A 15,009-nucleotide genomic window follows, 5' to 3' on the forward strand; every position below is an offset into this window, starting at 1 on the left:
TGCAGTTGTAGTTGTCTATATTTGCAGAGTAGTTGTTTATATTTGCAGTTGTAGTTGTCTATATTTGCACAGTACTTGCCTATATTTGCAGTTGTCTATATTTGCTAAGTAATTAGTTGTCTATATTTGCAGAGTAGTTGCCTATATTAGCAGAGTGGTTGTCTATATTTGCAGAGTAGTTGTCTATATTTGCAGTTGTCTATATTTGCAGAGTATGTGTCTATATTTGCAGAGTAGTTGTCTATATTTGCAGAGTAGTTGTCTATATTTGCAGAGTAGTTGTCTATATTTGCAGAGTATTTGTGTATATTTGCAGAGTAGTTGCCTATATTTGCAGAGTAGTTGTCTATTTTTGCGTAGTTGTCTATATTTGCAGTTGTAGTTGTCTATATTTGCACAGTACTTGCCTATATTTGCAGTTGTCTGTATTTGCTGAGTAGTTAGTTGTCTATATTTGCAGAGTAGTTGTCTATATTTGCAGAGTAGTTGTCTATATTTGCAGAGTAGTTGTCTATATTTGCAGAGTAGTTGTCTATATTTGCAGAGTAGTTGCCTATATTTGCAAAGTAGTTGTCTATATTTGCAGAGTAGTTGTCTATATTTGCAGTTGTCTATATTTGCAGAGTATGTGTCTATATTTGCAGAGTAGTTGTCTATATTTGCAGAGTAGTTGCCTATATTTGCAGAGTAGTTGCCTATATTTGCAGAGTAGTTGCCTATATTTGCAGAGTAGTTGTCTATTTTTGCGTAGTTGTCTATATTTGCGGAGTAGTTGTCTATATTTGCAGTTGTAGTTGTCTATATTTGCACAGTACTTGCCTATATTTGCAGTTGTCTGTATTTGCTGAGTAGTTAGTTGTCTATATTTGCAGAGTAATTGTCTATATTTGCAGAGTAGTTGTCTATATTTGCAGAGTAGTTGCCTATATTTGCAGAGTATTTGTGTATATTTGCAGAGTAGTTGCCTATATTTGCAGAGTAGTTGTTTATTTTTGCGTAGTTGTCTATATTTGCGGAGTAGTTGTCTATATTTGCAGTTGTAGTTGTCTATATTTGCACAGTACTTGCCTATATTTGCAGTTGTCTGTATTTGCTGAGTAGTTAGTTGTCTATATTTGCAGAGTAGTTGTCTATATGTTCAGAGTAGTTGTCTATATTTGCAGAGTAGTTGTCTATATTTGCAGAGTAGTTGCCTATATTTGCAGAGTAGTTGTCTATATTTGCAGTTGTAGTTGTCTATATTTGCACAGTACTTGCCTATATTTGCAGTTGTCTCTATTTGCTGAGTAGTTAGTTGTCTATATTTGCAGTTGTCTATATTTGTAGAGTAGTTTTCTATATTTGCAGAGCAGTTGTCCATATTTGCAGAGTAGTTGTCTATATTTGGTGAGTAGTTGTCTATGTTTGCAGAGTAGTTGTCTTTATTTGCAGAGTAGTTGCCTATATTTGCAGAGTAGTTGTCTCTATTGCACAGTAGTTGTCTATTTTTGCACAGTAGCTGTCTATTTGCACAGTAGTTGTCTATATTTGCACAGTAGTTGCCTATATTTGCACAGTAGTTGCCTATATTTGCACAGTATATATTTGTCCGTTCATAATGCCCGCGGGTCATGTTTTATCCTGTACATAATATGGCAGTAACAGTGGCTCAGTGGAACATCTGAACTAATGTAATTTCAGGGTCTGAGTAGAATGTGCCAGTCTGTTGTGGCATGTCATGATTTAATCAAGGAGTCAATAATACAATTACACAACGCATCTTGTCTCTGTTCCAGCTAGTTCCAGCAGACCTCGACCAACCACCACAACTATGAGTAATCCGAACAACGAAAACAACCCTCCTGAATCCTGTACCAAGGAAATCCATGTTAAACCAAACACGGAAGGACACACAGAGACGGTTAACGCTGCAGGAATCGCTCATGGTGGAGTTGGCAACACTAACATCAACGTGGTCCAGGCACAAGGTGAATAAATACTATTAATGGTGCCAATGGTTAAATGATGCTTTTGATTTTGACACTTTCAGGCACTTCAGTGGGTGTTGTGTACAGAGGGCAAATATTGCCTTCAACAGTGTTCAAATGTTGCGGAATTGTTCCTAGTAAATCATAGACAGAGTAACACAACAGAATAATACATGGAAGCAGCAGATCATTGTCCACCAAAGCAGTTCAAGTTGATGTCTTTACACCACCTGTGTACACCACCTGTGTTATATTTAAGTTCAAGTCTCTGTCGGATGTTACAAAAAAAAAAACTTACTGTTGCATATGGTATATCTAGTTTTATCTTCCATGGTTAATTCAAAACTGAAAGGGGTGTGTTTTGTGAAAGGTTCTATGCATTTATTGACAAGTCAGTAACAAACTAGACTGGCACCATCGTACCGAAGCCTCACGCATCAATGATAGCATTTACAGTAGCTACAAAGGGCGTAAGAGGAAAACACTCTAAACTTTGGTTTTATTGTTTACAGGCGACAAGGAACTTGTAGAAGAAGAGGTAAGTATATGCTTTTTATCCGGGGATATAGTCGACGCCTCGTCCGTCTGTTCGTCCGTCCGTCTGTAATCATCTTGTTTCCAGGGCAAAACTCAAAAACCGTTCAATATTTTTCAACAAAACTTGGTAGATATATCAAACAGATCCTTAAGTGGTGCCTTTTGCTATTTGCAGATTTTTAGCATTTCTATTTTTCCCGGTTTCCACGGAAACGATTCGGACTTAGTCCCAAAAGGGAGGTGTGGGTTTCGTTTCCGGAGCACAACTGGAAAACCTCTTAATCTTTCAGCAAAACTTGGCAGATATGTGAGGCAGATGCCAAAGTGGTGCCTTTTGCTGTTTGGCAGAAATTTGGCATATTTATTTTTCCCAGTTTCCAAGGAAGGGAGGGGTGGGTTCATTTACGGTGCTCAACTCGAAAAGCGTTCAGTATCTTTCAACGGAATTTAGCAGATATATATGGCAAATTTTGAAATGGTGCCCTTTGCTATTTACAGATATTTGGCATTTATATTTCTCATGATTTCCATGGAAACGATTTGGACTTAGTTTTAAAAAAAGTCATGCTGGACTTTAAGTAACTGTCAGATGATTTGTTCTTGCAAATATGTGGGGGCCGGGGGGATACGTCATCTTCGGATGACTCTTGTTCTCATCTGAAAATAACATCAAGTTAAAGAACATTTGTGTTAAGCATGGTGAAATCAAGGATAAATCATACAAAACACCTCATAAGATGACTGTGGTCCTTTACTTTTTCTCAAAGGAAAATTGTAGCGCAAACAGGGTTGCGCAACAGAGAGAAGCATTACCAGTCTTCCTATATGCGAGCGAAGCGAGCAAAGGTTGGCCACGTACTTCAACCTCATGTTGATAATTACTCACGTGAAATATATTTTATTCAAAACTTTAAGCGACACTCAGTGGTTTATACCTGTGCGTTGGCGATCTGTTAGTGGTCAAATTAAAAAGGAGGATCCTCCAGATCAGCTGCAGTGACTCCTGACTTGTGTTAACTGTGATCGATCGATGGATGATCTGCGGGAAACTACGATTCATTGTTCATTCAGGATCAGTTTATCTAGACTGTAAGTTAATCTGAGGCTGGGATACGTTGCTATGGTTAATGTTAACATAGTGACGCAGTGAAATATGGCCATGGAGTGTTGCGAGACTTTTCCCCATGTGTACAAGCATCCCTTGTACAGGGGCGTGTTATTACACATGGGAAGTTGCGGGTGAGTGTGTAGATGAAGGTTAAGCCATGCATGTGTAATCTTTCAGACCCTGTAATGAAATATACAAGATATATTACACATTAATCAGTACATGCAACACTTGTGACGTCATGAATATGTACTATAATGTATTACCAGTAGAAAAATTCATGAAGCAGTTCATAGTTACAATTATATATCATAGTTACATGATCATAGGTGTGAAAAGGAAATCCACGCAGATAATACATTTTACATACGTAAAGAAGTGATAAAGTGACATATACATACCCTCTGGGTGACACCGGGGTGTGTCTATAAACACACACCATGAGTTCGAGATTATAGGATTGCTGTAAAAAAGTACATACAACAAAACCATCATGGTTAAATATGTATATTCTTATGAATGATGACAATTACATTAATACAAACCATCTTCCTATCCACTCAAAACTACCAATCAAATCACACACACATACATTTAAAGATGTTATTCCGAATAATAAGGAAAGTATATTTTGTTGTTTTGATATGAAAAATACATATATCCAATACGCTACATTATTTAGCCTAAAAGAATGATACTACATTGTTGACATGGTAGAAAGCTGTAGTTACGTAATAAATAGAGATCATTTTATTTTCAAATTCCTGAATCTACTCGTAGAATATATGTTCTCTTATTGTATTGCTACTTTGCACACAACTCCCCAATATCTGAAGGAGTGTAAATCCAGCTAGGGTATATGCAGGTAGCATTAATTCCATGGTTCCTAGTATAGTGACTCACCTTCCGTGGCTACTGATCTACAGTCCGTGTTATATTGTCTTGTTCTCTATAGTGATGTATGTTTACAATAACATGCCGAATTGAAGTGAAAATCTGCGACACTCAAAACGTTTTTCTGTCCATTAACGACATTTTTTTTATGTTCTACATTTATTAATTTTGATGTATAAATTGTTCTCGCCATGATATGACTAAAATATAATTATTGTGACGTTAGATATTAACTCACTCAATGTTAACCATTTATTATGGTTAGCTTTGATGAGTGTTAAGTAATGGAAGTATTATCATTACAAGGCGTCAGGCTCTCTTTGATTGTTTTGATTCTTAAGTTGATATGATTATAAGCCCGTACATCTTGGGACGGCTGCTTGAAAAAAGGCCAATGCCCATTTAATTGACTCTAATGACGTCACCACTGGCTGAAACGCTGACCATGGACGGAGGGCAGAATGTGAACTGTCGATACCTAACATTAAAGACGCAACTATTTGAAAGACTCACTGGTGGTACAGAGGTTTTCATTTACATTATCACGGTTTTGTATCGTTGGAGTTCCAGGATACTATTTGCCATGATCTCAGTGATTTTAATAATGAGTCGTTGTCACGCGTGTTTTATTGTTGGAAACCAAGACTCAACCGCAGCTTGCATTCATTTTCACAGACAGACTGACTGACTGCAAGCTAGCTGCATAACAGCTGGTGTACTTTTTGTATTCATGAGGCTGAGCAATGAAAAGGATCGCCACAATAGTTAGAAGTATAATCTTAGTTTCTACAATGATCACGAGCTCTATAGTCCGTGCTTACCGTCTCTCTCACCATGAAACGGTTTTGTATCAGGTATAGTGCACACCTTAAAGGTAGCGTGACTTTACTGTTAGTCAAAAGTCTAAAAGAATGATACTACATTGTTGGTTAGAAATAGTTACACCATCTGGCAGACTGCACGTTGTCAACCTCGCAGGCATGAATCACAAACAAGAAGGCAGTCGAAGAAATAAAAATCGTCACACTCGGTTTTTACTCCCCAATTTTTCTAGTTCCAAAGAAAACTTCCAAGGAAAAGTTCCGACTGATTTACAACATGAAGAAATTCAACCAGGATCATCTAAGAAGGCCCGCAAGATTCAAAATGGTACATCTTCCACAACTCAGACAGATCATCCGTCCGTCAGATTATCTAGCCAGCATAGATCTACAGGATGCGTATCTTCACATCCCAATACATCAAGACTCAAGGAGATACTTCCGATTCCTATTCAACGGGCGTCACTACCAGTGGAAGGTACTATGGTTGGGATTATCGTCGCCCCCCTGGTTGTTTACTCGAGTGACAAAGCCCATCATCAGTTACCTACATCATCAATGTCTACGCAGTGCGTTTTACCTAGACGACGGGGTTCAAGCTCATCAAGATCCGAATCTACTCAGACGGCAACTGACATTTACAATCAAACTACTCACTCAACTAGGATGGTTAGTAAATCATCTCAAATCGGAATTGGAACCTACACAGGATCTACAATTCCTAGGAATACAAGTCGTCACTTCAACGAATCGACTACTAGTCCCGGAGGACCGTTGGATCAAGATACAACAGATGATATCACAAACACTACTCGCTCCGCTACCACTACGAGGGTGGCAGAGTCTACTCGGTCTCCTCACGTCAGCACAAGACATGAGGCAGATTACTTTTGCGCCTACTACAAGTGTTTGTGAACGATCATCTAGACAGTCTGGATCCATTCGTCCTACCGACCGAACTGAAACCATACCTATTATGGTGGACACGGAAGTCGAATGTCTGCGCAGTAACCTACTTCGCGGAGCCGGAATCCAACATTCATGTCTACGCAGATGCGTCCCTTCAAGGATGGAGAGCTCACTTAAACAACAAAGTGGCATCGGGGAAGTGGTCGAATCAGGAACAAAAAACTACACATCAACATGCTAGAGTTGAAAGCGGTTATAAACGCCTTACTACACTGGTCCAGCATACTAAGGAACGCTCAACTGATGATCCATACGGACAACTCCACAGTTGGGTTTTACCTCAAGAAACAAGGGTCAACAAGATCAACGAGCATATTGGACCTCAGTTTTCAACTATTCAGCATAGTAGACAACCTGAACATCGACATAAAAGCCAACCTGAACATCGACATAAAAGCATCACACATTCCCCGAGCCAGAAATCCCTATCCCGTCCCAATGAATCCATCACCGACGGAGTAGATGTTACATCCAAAGGCATTCAGGGACATCATTCGGACAACAGGATCCCCACTGGTAGATTTGTTCGCAGCCAAGTTCAACAAACAACTACCAACTCCGGTTCCAGATCCTCAAGCATGGGCAACAGATGCTCTAAGCATATCTTGGGAAGGACTAAACGCTTACCCGTTCCCTCCACCATCGTTAATACCCGAAGGTATTACAGAAAATCAAGGTGACGAACAAGTTACACCGATTTTGGTTGCGCCTTATTGGCCAACGAGAGAGTGGTTCCCCAACCTCATACAAGATATAGAAAATCCAATCCTACAACTTCCAAAGTGGCCAGAACTACTGATTCATCCACACACCAAGCAAGTACACAGATACCCAACAATGTTTCAGCTACATGCATGGAGCATATCACGACTTGCTTGAAAAAAAAGAGGATATTCCACCAGAGCGGCCAAAGCAGTAACTTTAGCCTTAAATAGATTAATCCGTACCTTGTATGATGACAAGTGGCAAAGTTTTGAGAAATATGCACGGAATAAAGGCTTGCCTGCGATGGAAGCAACACATCCTCAAGTGGCAGAATATCTTTGTCATCTCAGACAGACAAAACGATTAAAGGGATCTACAATCTCTACATACCTATCGGCCTCGAGCACAGTTATCACGATGAAAACGGGTATAAAACTGACCAAAGTACCAGAGATACTGGCACTACTACGCTCCTCCAAGTTGGAAGACCAACAAAGGAAATTCAAGGCGTCCGTTTGGGATCTCAATGTGGTTTTACAGCATCTTACCAGTGAAGATTATGAACCAGTAGAAAGGACATCATATGAGAAATTAACTCATAAAACCCTGTTCTTCGTAGCCCTAGCAACAGCGGCAAGGATGTCAGAAATTCATGCTCTTGACTTCGGAAGAACAAGATTTGACACGCATCGTGACACAGTGCATAAAGAATCAACTGCCCGGTCAACCAGACAGATAAATTAGGACCACAGGATACTCAAAACCGATCCTTATGTCCAGTCAGAGCATTGAAAATATATCTTTAAAGGTCTAAATTGGGGAGACACGTACAGAAGTCTCACGTACGACTATATCAATATGGATGAGAGCCGTCATATTGAAAGCCTATAATGCAGCAGGACTTGATCCTCCACAAGCGTCCAATCCCCATGTAGTCAGAGCACGTGCATCCACACTAGCTCTGCATGGAAACTGCTCCTTCTCAACAATAATGGAGGGCTGCTCTTGGAGATCGGAGACGGTGTTTGCCAACCACTACCTCAGAGACATGGTTACAGAGGACGTCTCCGGCATCCACCAGTTTCGGCCCCTTGTTGTAGCACAACAATTGACAGTACCTCAAAGACGCTGAGATAAATCTCACCCCTTTGTCACGCGACAGTCCATGCGCACGTCTAGGACAGGCTAACATGAATGATGGACCCTGTACTTGTAAGGACTTACTTGTACACGAAGTAGGGTCGCTTCTCCACTTGATGCAAGCATCAAGAGACGTTCACGCCGATGACGAGGGGTGAGGATAGGTCCACGGTAAGGTCTACGGCAATGGAGGTTCCCGCTGTTAAGACGTTGGTGTACTGTATCAGTACTGATTGGTCTTCTGTGTTTTCCCACTACCTGGCGTGCTGTTTCGGATGCCTGCATGAAGGGATTCTGCACATGCTGTCGCACAACATGGCGGTCTTGTCGTCTTGTGGTCACCCTTAGTCTGCCAGTACGGGGGCAATCATTTGTGATGTTGGTTGCCGCTGCAGCCTGTAGATGGTCCGAGTGTTGACCTGGAAGTGATTGGCAACGTTTTGTGCAGTATGGCCAGCTTCAAGTCTTCCTAGCGCCTGGTTCCTCTGAGTTGTCCTGAGTAATCCTGCTGACGTTGTAATGTGGATGTTTCAAACAGGTTTGGGGGTGCATTTTTGTAGGGCTGGTCCTTGTGAACAGCACGTGCAGCATGAGTTGCTTGAAAAACATGGAGAACAGCATACCATCTCCGAGATCAGGTTGCGTTTTTGAGACCATTTCCTGGGTTCCATTCTGAGTTTGAGAAGGAATGTGCTTGCTTAGGTTAAGTTGGAGATGTTGTCAACAATATACAATCAAAACATAAAATGAATTTACAGTTATCCGTTTCTGTGAAGGAAAATTCCAAATTGACGTTCTTTTGCTACTAAGTATATTTAATTGTGTGGCATTAGCGTCTTTTGCTTGCGTCAAACCAAACCTTTACGCCATATTGTCAAGTTGTTAAATTTATTCGCACCAAAATACAAGTATTTTAACTAATTAACATTTAGAAAACTACAGTTAATAATATAGATAACAAATGAGATGACATTATCAGTGATTTGGTCTTCGGAAATCAAGAGTAAAACGTGTAAAAGAATATGACATTTTGGGACTTTATCTAATGCAGCGCTGCATTCATGGACATATTCGAGTAGAGATACAATAAAGGTTCATGTAGTGGTGGACTGACATATTCAAGTAGAGATACAATAAAGGTTCATGTACTGGTTGACTGACATATTCAAGTAGAGATACACTGAAGGTTCATGTACTGGTTGACTGACATATTCAAGTAGAGATACAATACAGGTTCATGTAGTGGTGGACTGACAATGACATATTCAAGTAGAGATACTGTACTGGTTGACTGACATATTCAAGTAGAGATACAATACAGGTTCATGTAGTGGTGGACTGACAATGACATATTGGAACAGATATACAATAATGGTTTATGTAGTGGTGGACTGACATTGACATATTGAAGTCGAGATACAATAAAGGTTCATGTAGTGGTGCACTGACATCGACATATTCGAGTAGAGATACAATAAAAGTTTACGTAGTGGTGGATTGAGAATGACATATTCGAGTAGAGATACAATAAAGGTTCATGTAGTGGTGTACTGACAATGACATATTCGAGTAGAGATACAATAATGGTTCATGTAGTGGTGGACTGACAATGACATATTCAAGTAGAGATACAATAAAGGTTCATGTAGTGGTGTACTGACATCGACATATTCGAGTAGAGATACAATAAAAGTTTACGTAGTGGTGGATTGAGAATGACATATTCGAGTAGAGATACAATAAAAGTTTACGTAGTGGTGGATTGAGAATGACATATTCGAGTAGAGATACAATAAAGGTTTACGTAGTGGTGGATTGAGAATGACATATTCGAGTAGAGATACAATAAAGGATCATGTAGTGGTGGACTGACAATGACATATTCGAGTAGAGATACAATAATGGTTCATGTAGTGGTGGACTGACAATGACATATTCGAGTAGAGATACAATAATGGTTCATGTAGTGGTGGACTGACAATGACATATTCAAGTAGAGATACAATAAAGGTTCATGTAGTGGTGGATTGAGAATGACATATTCAAGTAGAGATACAATAAAGGTTCATGTTGTGGTGGACTGACATATTCAAGTAGAGATACAATAAAGGTTCATGTAGTGGTGTACTGACAATGACATATTCAAGTAGAGATACAATAAAGGTTCATGTAATGGTGGACTGACAATGAGATATTCGAGTAGAGATACAATAAAGGTTCATGTAGTGGTGTACAAATAATTGCAAATTCGAGTAGAGATACAATAACGGTTTATGTAATGGTGGACTGACAATGACATATTGGAGTAGAGATACAATAAAGGTTCATGTTGTGGTGTACTTACAATGAGATATTCTAGTAGAGATACAATAAAGGTTCATGTAGTGGTGTACTGACAATGACATATTCGAGTAGAGATACAATAAAGGTTCATGTTGTGGTGTACTTACAATGAGATATTCTAGTAGAGATACAATAAAGGTTCATGTAGTGGTGTACTGACAATGACATATTCGAGTAGAGATACAATAAAGGTTCATGTAGTGGTGGACTGACAATGACATATTCGAGTAGAGATACAATAAAGGTTCATGTAGTGGTGTACTGACAATGACATATTCGAGAAGAGATACAATAAAGGTTCATGTAGTGGTGCACTGACAATGACATATTCGAGTAGAGATACAATAAAGGTTCATGTAGTGGTGTACAAATAATTGCAAATTCGAGTAGAGATACAATAACGGTTTATGTAATGGTGGACTGACAATGACATATTGGAGTAGAGATACAATAAAGGTTCATGTTGTGGTGGACTGACATATTCGAGTACAGATACAATAACGGTTCATGTAGTGGTGTACTGACAATGACATATTCAAGTAGAGATACAATAAAGGTTCATGTAGTTGTGTACTAACGATGAAATATTCAAGTAGAGATACGATAAAGGTCCATGTTGTGGTGGACTGACAAGGACATATTCGAGTACAGACACAATAAAGACTCATGTTGTGGTGGACTGACATATTCGAGTACAGATACAATAAAGGTTCATGTAGTGGTGTACTAACAATGACATATTCAAGTAGAGATACAATAAAGGTTCATGTAATGGTGGACTGACAATGAGATATTCTAGTAGAGATACAATAATGGTTCATGTAGTGGTGGACTGACAGTGACATATTCAAGAAGAGAAACAATAAAGGTTCATGTAGTGGTGGACTGACAATGACATATTCGAGTAGAGATACAATAAAGGTTCATGTACTGGTGGACTGACAATGAGATATTCAAGAAGAGAAACAATAAAGGTTCATGTAGTGGTGGACTGACAATGACATATTCGAGTAGAGATACAATAAAGGTTCATGTACTGGTGGACTGACAATGACATATTCGAGTAGAGATACAATAAAGGTTCATGTTGTGGTGTACTGACAATGACATATTCCAACAGAGAAACAATAAAGGTTCATGTAGTTGTGTACTAATAATGGCAATTTCGAGTAGAGATACAATAACGGTTTATGTAATGGTGGACTGACAATGTCATATTGGTGTAGAGATACAATAAAGGTTCATGTAGTGGTGGACTGACATATTCGGGTACAGATACAATAACGGTTCAGGTAGTGGTGTACTGACAATGACATATTCAAGTAGAGATACAATAAAGGTTTATGTAGTGGTGGACTGACAATGAGATATTCTAGTAGAGATACAATAAAGGTTCATGCAGTGGTGTACTAATAATGACATAGTCGAGTAGAGATACAATAAAGGTTCATGTAGTGGTGGACTGACAATGACATATTCAAGTAAAGATACAATAAAGGTTCATGTAGTGGTGGACTGACAATGACATATTCCAGTAGAGAAACAATAAAGGTTCAAGTAGTGGTGGACTGACAATGACATATTCGAGTAGAGATACAATAAAGGTTCATGTACTGGTGGACTGACAATGACATATTCGAGTAGAGATACAATAAAGGTTCATGTTGTGGTGTACTGACAATGACATATTCCAACAGAGAAACAATAAAGGTTCATGTAGTTGTGTACTAATAATGGCAATTTCGAGTAGAGATACAATAACGGTTTATGTAATGGTGGACTGACAATGTCATATTGGTGTAGAGATACAATAAAGGTTCATGTAGTGGTGGACTGACAATGACATATTCCAGTAGAGAAACAATAAAGGTTCAAGTAGTGGTGGACTGACAATGACATATTCGAGTAGAGATACAATAAAGGTTCATGTACTGGTGGACTGACAATGACATATTCGAGTAGAGATACAATAAAGGTTCATGTTGTGGTGTACTGACAATGACATATTCCAACAGAGAAACAATAAAGGTTCATGTAGTTGTGTACTAATAATGGCAATTTCGAGTAGAGATACAATAACGGTTTATGTAATGGTGGACTGACAATGTCATATTGGTGTAGAGATACAATAAAAGTTCATGTAGTGGTGCACTGACAATACCATATTCAAGTTGAGATACGATAAAGGTCCATGTTGTGGTGGACTGACAAGGACATATACGAGGAGAGATACAATAAAGGTTCATGTTGTGGTGGACTGACATATTCGAGTACAGATACAATAACGGTTCAGGTAGTGGTGTACTGACAATGACATATTCAAGTAGAGATACAATAAAGGTTTATGTAGTGGTGGACTGACAATGAGATATTCTAGTAGAGATACAATAAAGGTTCATGTAGTGGTGGACTGACAATGACATATTCAAGTAAAGATACAATAAAGGTTCATGTAGTGGTGGACTGACAATGACATATTCCAGTAGAGAAACAATAAAGGTTCAAGTAGTGGTGGACTGACAATGACATATTCGAGTAGAGATACAATAAAGGTTCATGGAGTGGTGGACTGACAATGACATACTGAAGTAGAGATACAATAAAGGTTCATGTAGTGGTGGACTGACAATGAGATATTCTAGTAGAGATACAATAAAGGTTCATGCAGTGGTGTACTAATAATGGCATAGTCGAGTAGAGATACAATAATGGTTTATGTAGTGGTGGACTGACAATGGCATATTCAAGTAGATATACAATAAAGGTTAATGGAGTGGTGGACTGACATATTCCAGTAGAGAAACAATAAAGGTTCAAGTAGTGGTGGACTGACAATGACATATTCGAGTAGAGATACAATAAAGGTTCATGGAGTGGTGGACTGACAATGACATACTGAAGTAGAGATACAATAAAGGTTCATGTAGTGGTGTACTGACAATGACATATTCAAGAAGAGATTTGAAGACATGTACGATAACAGGTCATTTCAGGGAAACTTTCATTACAACCCATCAACCAAGGGTGCTCAATTCCTTGTTGCAAGTAAGGGAAGAATATCTGACAAGTATATGTGATATATTATTATATTATCTAGCATCTGACAATTACACAAAATATAGTGTATTTTGTATTTCACATACATTAAAAACCATGGACATCCCCTTGTTTTAATTGCAGGTACCTGCACTGGTGCAGAATCTAAACCAATATGGCGATGATGTACAAGGTGAGAACGGTTTCAAGGATACTGACTTATAATAACCTGTGACCGGGTGTAAAAACCTTGGAGTCAACTTTCTGTGCAGACTCTTTCAGTGTTGTCACAACCCCTAGTGTACAGTACCCAACCCTGTGCACTTAAAAGAACCCACGAATCCGTTGGTATATGACCAGATGGTGGCCACATGAATACGTGCAAACACCTAGTTGCGGGTACAGCAACGTGCAGTGAACTTGGACAAAGTACTGTGACTATGTGTCCCAGTCCACCCAGCTGTGAATGGGTACCTCGTTAGGATGAGAAAGCCACAATAACTCGGTGCGCCTAGTGGCTGCAAGAGTTGTATACTCCCCAGGGAGTTGAGATTGATAATACGATGTGCCGTTGAGATTGACATCCAATGATCGAGGGAAAATACCAGCGCCTTGAGCATGAACTAGTTGCCTGGATATGTGCGCTATATAAATATCCTATAATAATAATAATAATAATGTAACATGGACAAAAGAGCTGTGAAAATAGTCACACGAAATAGACAGTAACCAACTATGGAATATATGTTGGTTTTACAAAAGATATTATTTTAAGAGCGTATACATAACATATACAGGGAAAATAGTTTGTCTCATTTTACATTTATTGGCTATAAATGTTTTATTTGTTGTTTCTTTTTCTTATAGATGAAAAGAAAAAAATTGCGGATCTGCAAAGAATGGTAAGTTTAATACCCCTGATTTGCTTAACATTTACACGTGGCTGGTTACTTTATAGAGGATATTATATGAGTGCCCATGTAATCTACCGAGCAAGAGCGAGGGATATACCGATATTTAGGCACGAGTGTCGTAAACATAGTATGATATAGGAACGAAGTGTTGTAAACATAGTATAGGGGCAAGAATACTATGTTCTGTTTATTACCGAAGTCGTCAAATTGAGGAAACTAAACCCAAATCTACTTTCAAAAACAAGCTGGCTACCCGCCATCCCCGTATGTAGAACGCAACTTCACAGAAGAGACGTAACGTCACAGCATTGTTCATGACGTCACGTCACCATGACAAAGTGATATTTTGCCCTATGGCATCGTATGAAAAATATGAACCCCGAAATTTTCGCCTTCGTAGGTAATAAACTCCAGTATGTAACCAAAGAGCGTTTCTCACCATTGTGCATTGCAAATTATTTTAGGAAGTTATTTGAGTATTGATTTTGCCATGATTAGAAACTGTAAGCTTTGATTATAGCTTTGGTCCAACCATGTAAATTGTGTTACTGTTCCAACTGAGACTTGTGTTTTAT

At 38.9% G+C, this 15,009-nt stretch overlaps 2 protein-coding genes across 2 annotated transcripts in view; both read left to right on the forward strand.

Annotated features, from left to right (window-relative positions):
* Nucleotides 1–15,009, forward strand: part of LOC124278024 (poly [ADP-ribose] polymerase tankyrase-2-like) — a 169,620-nt gene that overhangs the window by 43,993 nt on the left and 110,618 nt on the right. The gene's annotated exons all lie outside the window — the stretch shown is intronic.
* Nucleotides 1–15,009, forward strand: part of LOC124278035 (ankyrin repeat and KH domain-containing protein mask-like) — a 31,774-nt gene that overhangs the window by 3,410 nt on the left and 13,355 nt on the right. Inside the window, exons 2-5 of the mRNA XM_046713785.1 lie at nt 1,776–1,967; nt 2,480–2,505; nt 13,665–13,713; nt 14,388–14,422. Of these exons, the coding sequence (XP_046569741.1) occupies nt 1,811–1,967; nt 2,480–2,505; nt 13,665–13,713; nt 14,388–14,422 (267 nt within the window). The 5' untranslated portion in view covers nt 1,776–1,810. The remainder of the gene's footprint in view (nt 1–1,775; nt 1,968–2,479; nt 2,506–13,664; nt 13,714–14,387; nt 14,423–15,009) is intronic.

The sequence above is a fragment of the Haliotis rubra genome, unplaced genomic scaffold, assembly GCF_003918875.1.
Source record: "Haliotis rubra isolate DU_JTF1 unplaced genomic scaffold, ASM391887v1 Scf230, whole genome shotgun sequence".
In the NCBI taxonomy this organism is placed as follows: Eukaryota; Metazoa; Mollusca; class Gastropoda; order Lepetellida; family Haliotidae; genus Haliotis; species Haliotis rubra.